Source organism: Bos taurus, chromosome 28, assembly GCF_002263795.3.
Source record: "Bos taurus isolate L1 Dominette 01449 registration number 42190680 breed Hereford chromosome 28, ARS-UCD2.0, whole genome shotgun sequence".
NCBI lineage: Eukaryota > Metazoa > Chordata > Mammalia > Artiodactyla > Bovidae > Bos > Bos taurus.
In genome coordinates, this window is record NC_037355.1 from 8,244,212 (window position 1) to 8,253,302 (window position 9,091).

General features: G+C 43.7%; 1 protein-coding gene across 4 annotated transcripts in view; it reads right to left on the reverse strand.

Moving 5' to 3' along the window:
• Positions 1-8,844, reverse strand: part of B3GALNT2 (beta-1,3-N-acetylgalactosaminyltransferase 2) — a 66,044-nt gene extending 57,200 nt beyond the window's left edge. For 3 of the 4 annotated variants that reach the window (XM_010820410.3, XM_024986498.2, XM_015460919.3), the window contains exon 1: positions 8,524-8,829. In XM_010820410.3, the coding sequence (XP_010818712.1) occupies positions 8,524-8,635 (112 nt within the window). In that variant the 5' untranslated portion in view covers positions 8,636-8,829. Of the gene's footprint in view, positions 1-8,523 lie in introns of all 4 variants that reach the window. The other variant, NM_001103343.1, reaches the window with a different exon arrangement.
• Positions 8,845-9,091: the final 247 nt, after the last annotated feature.

The following is a 9,091-nucleotide window of genomic DNA, read 5'->3' on the forward strand; positions in this document are numbered from 1 at the left end:
GTCAAGATATGGAAGCAACCTAAGTGTCCACTGATGGGTGAATGAAGAAAATGTATTCTTTACACACAATGGAATGTTACTCAGCCACAAAAAAGAAGGAAATCTTGCCATTTGCAGCAACACTCAAGACCCTGCGGGCATTATGCTAAGTGAAGTAAGTCAGACAAAGACAGACTAATAAAACAAAACACCAAATTCATAGAGAACAGATCAGTGTTCACCAGAGGATGCGGGTAGGCAAAACGGTAAGAGGTACAAACTTCCAGTTATAAAATAAGTAAGTTCCGGGGTTGTAAATACAGCATGATGACAACAGTTAATAATACCGTATTGTAGAGAGTTGCCTGGTGGCCTAGTGGTTAGGAGACCAGGCTTTCACTGCTGGGGCCTTGGGTTCAATCCCTGGTCAGAAAACAGATTCCACCAGCAGGGCCAAGAAAAGCAAAACAAAACTGCATTGTATTTAAATGTTGCTGAACAGAGTAGGTCTTCAAAGTTCTCATCAGAGGAAAAAGAAAACTGTGACTACGCGTGGTGACAGATGTTAACTAAATATATTATGGTTAGCTATATATATTTCAGGATATATACGTGTATCAAATCATTCAGCTGCACAACTGAACTGAGGCTTGTTAGTCAATTACACCCCAATTTTAAAAAGAGCCTGTGGTTTCTTCTACCACATGCCACCAATGTGTATCAGTGCAACAGATCTGTGAATACTGTTACACAGTATAAAACTCAAAGGGGACAGCTGCCTGGCGGCCTCGGGGTTAGGATTCAGTGCTTTCACTGCTGTGGCCCAGGTTTGACATCTAGTCAGGAAACCAGTATCCCGGCAGGCTGCATGGTGCAACCAAGGTTAAACACACACACAAACCCCTCCAAGTGGATGCTGTGTAAGAACGCAGCCCAACTTCTCAGACCCCTTCTGTATTTTTCTCACCTCTGCTCAGTGTTCCAAGCATAGGGTAACTTGTTCAATTCTCATGTCTGAAAATTGGGGGAAAAAAAAAACAACCCAACCCAACTAAAAAGTAAACATGGGCAAAAAAAGATAATTCACAGAAAAAGAAATGTAAAGAGCCAACACATCTACGAAAAACAGTTCAACGTCACTGGAAGCCAAGTTTGAATGACAGCAATAAGACACGAGTTTTCTCTTACATTCAAACTGACAAATATCTTCTTAAATGACAATGCCCTAATGATGGATATTTTGAAACAGGCAGTTGTTACCAGGAAAAGGCTACTTTCCTATGCTGCTGACAGGAACGTACTCCGGTATAATATTCTACAGGAAATTTCCCCACGATACATCAAATACCTCAGAATTCTGTAACTTTTGTCCTTAGCTAAAAATACATTTTAAAGAAATAACCGGTGATGCATTAAAAGATCTCTATTCATCACAGAGTCGTTTCTTAATAATGAAAAACTGCAAACTACATGAATACAATGGACAAGGCACTAGTTAAATAAATTATGGTGTATCCACATGCCAGAATACTACACAGCCACTGACATTATGCTTTAAAGAAATCATTAAATATTGTTCTACATCTTATGAAAAGAAGCAGGTTATGAGATCTATGTACATTGAGTGTGTTAGTCGCAGCTGTGTCCAGCTCTTTGTGACTCCCTGACTGTAGCCCGCCAGGCTCCTCTGTCCATGGAATGCTCCAGGCAAAAATACTGGAGTGGGAATTTCCTTCCTACTGGAGCCACTTCCTTCTCCAGGGGGTCTTCCTGACCCAGGAATCAAACCCAAGGCCCCTGCACTGAAGGCAAAGTCTTTACCACCTTAGCCACCAGGGAAGCCCTATGTACTATATGATTCTATTTACATAAAGCACATAAAGCCGGCAAATCTCTGCATTAAAGATTAGGATCCTGTTACCACTCCTGGCCATGGGAGCACAAAGGAAGCTTCTAAGGTGTTGGCAGTTTTCCTGTCTTTAATTTGGGTGCTGATTAACTGGGTGTATTCAGTTTGTATTAGAAATGGACACAGAACAACGAACTGGTTACAGACTGGGAAAGGAGTACGTCAAGCCTGTATATTGTCACCCTGTTTACTTAACTTATATGCAGAGTACATCATGCGAAATGCTGGGCTGGATGAAGCACAAGCTGGAATCAAGATTGCCAGGAGAAATATCAATAACCTCAGATATGCAGATGACACCACCCTTATGGCAGAAAGTGAAGAGGAACTAAAGAGCCTCTTGATGAAAGTGAAAGAGGAGACTGAAAAAGTTGGCTTAAAGCTCAGCATTCAGAAAATAAAGACCATGGCATCTGGTCCCATCACTTCCTGGCAAATAGATGGGGAAACAGTGAAAACAGTGGCTGACTTTATTTTTCTGGGCTCCAAAATCAATGCAGATGGTGACTGCAGTCATGAAATTAAAAAACACTTGCTCCTTGGAAGAAAAGCTATGACAAACCTAGAAAGCATAATAAAAAGCAGAGACATTACTTTGTCGACAAAGGCTCATCTAGTCAAGTTATGGTTTTTCCAGTAGTCATGTATGGATGTCAGAGCTGGACCATGAAGAAGGCTGAGCACCGAAAAACTGATGCTTTTGAACTGTGGTGTTGGAGAAGACTCTTGAGGCTCTCTTGCAGATCTGCAAGGAGATCAAACCAGTCCATCCTAAAGGAAATCACTCCTGAATATTCACTGGAAGGACTGATGAAGCGCCAATACTTCAGCCACCTGATGCAGAGCCGACTCACTGGAAAAGACCCTGATGCTGGGAAAGACTGAAGGCAGGAGAAGGGACAACAGAGGACGAGATGACTGGATGATATCACCAACTCGAAGGACCTGAGTTTGAGCAAGCTCCAGGAGATGGTGAAGGACAGGGAAGCCTGACACGCTGCAGTCCATGAGGCTGCAAAGTCGGACACAACTGAGTAACTGAACAACAAACTCGGTTTGTGAAATCACATCGAGTTTACATTTATGTGCACTTTTCTGAATATACATATCAAAAATTTTTAATACTAAATAATTCCCCAAACATGTTTTATGTATATACATTCAAAAACTGCCCAGTATAGATCATTTTCTTTCATTTTTTTAAAAACTAATTTCAAAATTTTCTATAAGAAGCATGTTTTACTTTTGTAAGTAAAAAATTTAAATCATGGTATGTGAATGGACGGTCTATGAATCACAAATCCATTCATACTCTGCCAGTTTTATCCTCTTGATCCATTCCTTTAAATTACTGAGCACTTCCTACATTCACTGCCTTAGATGGCAAACATATAGCAATAAACAAATCTTCATAATGTCAAGAATCATTAAAACTACACACAAGCTCCCCAAAGGCAATGACCATTTTTCTTCTTTAGTATGTAGGACACCCTGAGAGTCTGGCAATCTGCTAGCCTCTGGACTGAAAGTGGACATTCAAAATTTTATTAAAGACCAGTGGAGATAGAATTCAGAACTGAGTGTTCAAAACAAGCTCACAGATCCTTAAAATTGAGACTGAAATTTCCACTCTTATATGATTGCTCTCAGATGACATCAACCACAGATAGGCAGAAACCTAGAAAATGAAGAAAACATGTAAGTTCACCACAGATCTGATGATCAGGACAATCATTATACACACCAGCAGTACGTTCTCACCAATTTCAGATGCCAAAAAAAACACCTCACTAGCATGGGCATTAGCCTCCATCAAACCACCACTCCTCTCTAACATTCACGAAGTGTTCACCATGAATCAGGCACTCTTCTGGGTGTTTTATTAACAGAATCTTCACAATAACCCTATGAGGTCATCATCTTATAAATAAGGAAACAACAGAAGCACGGAGACAAGATTAACATTTAGGGATCATTTCAGATGAACCAGCCCTCGGCGAAACTGCTAAGCAAGCTCAATTTGTCTTTGACCTTCTACTTGCCCCATGTCAGTTTCCATTTAACAAACTATGAATACCTTGAGAGCTGAGACTAAAAACCCAGCGCTCTAAGGATTTGTTGAATGGCTATGCTTCTTTCCTGTCTTGGTTTCCTTCTTCCCAAATATCCTAGAGAGAAAAGACTTCTTTTGTTACATCATTTTTCTAAGTTAACTGCTAAATTAATTCCTGCTAAGGCACAACCCAAAAGCAGTACGTTAAAACCGAGATATCCTGTATCGTTATTCTCCAGCTCAAATGGCTGTCTATGCCTCTACGGTCCTCTCCTCACCCCAGGTGTGTGGGATTTCACAACAGAAGAGCTGCTTGCTCTTCATCAGCTGTTCTCTCTGACCAGGTCTCACCTGTTCAAGGTCATTAGAACAGCGTGCCTGTGTGCTAAGTCGCTTCAGTCGGGTCTGACTCTTAGCGCCCCTATGGACTGCAGCCCGCCAGGCTCCACAGATTCCCCAGGCAAGAACACTGGAGTGGATTGTCCCCTCCTCCAGGGAACCTTCCCGACCCAGGGGTCAAACCCGCGCTGCTTAAGTCTACTGCATCGGCAGGTGGGTTTTTTACCACCAGCACCACCTAGAAAGCCCCACATTAGAACAGCACCAGGCACTAACCCACCTGACTCAGTGCACTCAGGTTCCTGCCCAACTGTGGCCTCAAACAACCTCCCCGACCACTCTACTTAACACAGCAGCACACCATTCTCTGTCCTCTTACGCTGCTTTATTTTTGCCACCACACTTATCACTCTCCCCTATGACATTTAATAATTACTTTCCTATGTTCTGTCTTCCCTTCAAAATTGTAAACTGCATGAGGGCAGGGACATTATCTTGATTACTGCTTAAATTCCACACCTACAACAGGAGTTGGCAGTGAGACAGCTCTCAAACATCTGCAGAGTCAGCTCTCTAAAAGTTAGAGAGCCTTTTTTAATATTCAGGGGAGATAAACCTCCCTTTTGAAAAATACTGCCATGACTTAATGAAACTGAAGACAAAGAGGCAGAAAAGAGAACAAAAACGAAACTTAAAATGTAAACACCAGGGATGAATACTAACAAACTTTTGGGTTTTCTCTCTCACTTTAGGCTTAAGGGATAAGGGCTGAAATGTAAAAATGCTCAAATGTTTGTTTGAACTGGTGATAACACAATGAGAAAAGGATTTGTGGGAAATTTTAGCAATTGAGATGCTTCTTTTGTTTTTAGTTTCAAAAGTACCAGAAGTGCAAAAGGGACAGTTAGGACTCTCCAAGGTTTCACTTAGATTAAAATACTCTATTTACCATTTGACTGGATGTACAAGATCCATTTAAAGTCAACGTTAACTTACACACTAGTACTGAACTCCTCACTGAGAGCTGTGTCCCTTTCCAAGGTCTCCTTCCTAATTTCCTTAATCTAGCCTGGTCTCACAAGACGGCAGATAAGGCACCATCAAAACTAATGGAGGGGGGAAACTTAACTCTGAAAAAGAAAAAAGTTGTTTACAAAGTTACTTTTAATACTTTGAGGTGAGCCCACAGGACTTTAAAAAAAAAAAAAGGAAGGGGTAACTCCCTCACCCCCAAGAGTGGTCCAGGGAAGACTGGCTACTTGAGTGGAAGGTACCACAAGAGAGACAAGAGAGACCCAGTGCAGACTCAGGGCAAAGGGCTGCCATTGGGGCTGGGAGCTGTGAGCACTATGAGAAAATGCGAGCACGGTGGGACTAGCTCCAGGAACAAAGACAAGCATCAAGAGGGTTGGATGCGAAGTCATAAAACTTACAGAACTGGAGCAAATAATTTTTTAACACAAAAGACCCCAAATAGCCAAAACAATCTTAAGAAAGAAGAACAGAGCTGGAGGAATTAGGCTCCCTGACTTCAGACTACATTACAAAGCTACAATCATCAAAATAGTATGGTAGTGGGACAAAAACAGACACACACATCAGTGGGAACAGAGAGCCCAGAAATACACACACACACTTATGGTCCATTAATCTATGACAAAGGAGGCAAGATGAGACAATGGGAAAAAATCTCTTTAGTAAGTGGTGCTGGGAAAATCGCACAGCTATATGTAAAAGAACAAAATTAGAACATTCTCTAACACCATAAACAAAAATAAACTCAGAATGGATTAAAGACCCAATGTAAGATTCAGTTCAGTTCAGTCGCTCAATCGTGCGTGACTCTTTGCTACCCCATGGACTGCAGCACGCCAGGCTTCCCTGTCTATCACCAACTCCCGGAGCTTACTCAAACTCATGTCCATCGAGTTGGTCATCCTCTGTCATCCCCTTTTCCTCCCGCCCTTAATCTTTCCCAGCATCAGGGTCTTTTCAAATGAGTCAGTTCTTCGTATCAGGTGGCCAAAGTATCGGAGTTTCAGCTTCAACATCAGTCCTTCCAATGAAATTCAGGACTGATTTCCTTTAGGATTGACTGGTTGGATCTCCTTGCAGTCCAAGGGATCTCAAGAGACTTCTCCAACACCACAGTATATAATCTTACATATAATTTAATGTAAGATTAGATACTATAAACTCTTTGAGGAAAAAACAGGAAGAACATCTTTGCCATAAATCACAGCAATGTTTTTGGACCCAACTCCTAAAGGAAATAAAAGCAGAAATAAACAAATGGGATCTAGTTAAACTTAAAAGCTTTTGCACACCAAAGGAAACCACTGACAGAAACAAAAAGCCAATCTACCAAATAGGAGAAAATATTTACAAATGATATGACCAATGAGTGATTGACATCCAACATATATAAACAGCTCATATAATTCACCATCAAAAAACAACCTAATTAAAAAATGGGCAGAAGAACTGGAGACACTTTTCCAAAGAGGAAATGCAGATGGCCAACAGGCACATGAAAAGATGCTCAACATCCCTAAATCATTGCTGCTGCTGCTAAGTCGCTTCAGTCGTGTCCAACTCTTTGCGACCCCATAGACGGCAGCCCACCAGGCTCCCCCGTCCCTGGGATTCTCCAGGCAAGAACACTGTCCCTAATCATTAGGGAACTGCAAATCAAAATCACAACGAGATATCACTCCACACTTGTCAGAATGGCTATCATCTAAAAGAATACAGGGTTTTTGCTTGTTTATGGACCCTAAAAGATATTTAGGTCATAAATATCCCAAGTACACTCTAAAAATAAATTCCAGTAGAGCTCACTCATCAAACCAAAAAAAAAAAAAACTTGTAAAATACAAACACAATGAATCTTACAGAGCATTTATATATATATACACATCTATATATATAGTGCTCTCTCTCTCTCTCTCTATATATAGCACTTTTTCCTCAGGTCCATTTACAAAAGTCTAAAAAAAGAAAACAAAAACAAAATCCTAACCTGTTAAGTTAAATGTCCTGAAATGCTGCACTTTCATTAAATCATTTAAATAGGATCTTAATTCTATTCAGGTCACACAAATAGTCTTTTCAAAGAGCTTGTAGCTTGTCTAAGAGAAAAGGATTTTAAGAGAATGTTACCAGAATAAAGAACTCCAATTATAACAATGAGACTGCTTTGAGGATTGCCAAATTAGTTTCTATACTTTCTACTTCTAAGTTAAGGCACAGAGCCATCTCAAGATTGCAAATATTCAATTCTAATCCTTAAAAATACTGCACAAGCAAACAACTGTCTTGGGAAGAAGTGGTAAGAAAAAAATTCCCAATGGAGTTAAAAACCAAAACGACTATTATCTCATCTTTACAACAGCCTTCCAGGCTTCTTTAAATAATATGTCCTAGGGCAAGCCCTTAAAAAAGAAGACAAGAAAAAAAAGAAACCTTAAGTCTTAGGAGCGGTGGAATTCATTAACAGCAAATCCACCGTGCTGTGGGCAAAGCACTCTATTTATCAGGCTGTGAAGCGAACATGAACAAAGGTTTTCCCACGAAAGAATAACTTTTAGAGCAAACGGTTAACATAAGTAAAGAACTCGATACTTTCGTGTATGTTTCATTAGCAGGCTTTGCAAAGGAAACTCCCAGGAGCAACTCCACTCGGAGCCATTCCCTACTTCATGCCTAAATTTGTTCAACAGACTTACATCAGAGTTTTCAAAAAATACAAAGTACAGTACATTTTTAAAGCAAACTTCTTCCTTAAAAGCAAAACCCAGCCACCTTTTAAAACACGCACAAACTTGATCCCTGGCCCGAAGACCTCAAAGTCTTGACCGAATAAGACCAACAACTTGGGCAGGAAAAAAGCAACCTGGTAGCCCTGCGCTGGGCTGAGCAGCTGCCGCTCGGGGCAGAAGGACCCACGGGGCTTTGCTCCCGGGCAGGCGCCGGGCGACCCGGGCCAGGCCTGGGGACAGCCGGAGGACCTGCTGTCGCGTGCACCAGCCTTGTGGCCATTGAGAAACGCGGGGAGGTGGGAAGCGTCCTCAAGTTTGCCCGATGTTAACGCCCCGCGGATAAAGAGGGTTATTTGTTTCATCTGCGGAACTTCGCGTCGGGCCGCCCTCCCCCCAGTCCGGGACCCGCGGAGGAGGCCGCCAGGAGTCTCGGAGCCGGCCTCCCCGCCTCGGGGCCGCCCGGCCCGGCCCCAGGTCCTCACCTGCCGGGCCAGCCCCCGAGGCGCGGGCGGGCGGCGGGGAGCGCAGCCGCAGCCAGAGGTGCAGCGCGGCCCCGAGCACACACGGGCACAGCAGCACCAGCCAGTTTCGCATTGGCCGCCCCCGCCGGCTCCACCTCGCGCCCCCGCCGCGCGCCGGGCTCTCCCGCGTCCCGGTGGAGAGAGAGGGGACCTGCAAGTCGGGAGGCCCAGGGGAAGCGGCCAACTCCCTCACGACCACTCCGGGGACACCCGCCCTCGCGCCCGCTGCCGTCTAGGTTCCTCTCGGCTCCAGGGCCCGCGACTCACGTTCCTCCGACCGCGGGCGGCGGAGGATCAGCCGGCTGGAGCACCGCCCACTCCGCTGGGCCTTCCCCCAGCCCCGCCCACCTTTTCTCTCGCTTGCCCCGCCCCCTTCTCTCGCATCCCCTCCCGCTCCCACCAGCTAGCCGGGAGTCGAAGTCCCGCCCTGGGCTCAAGCAAGGAGTGGATCAATCATCCCGTGGCTGAGAAACCATATTTCCCATAATCCCAAGAACTCGCTTCCGTCACTCGGCGGTCGCAAAGGCGA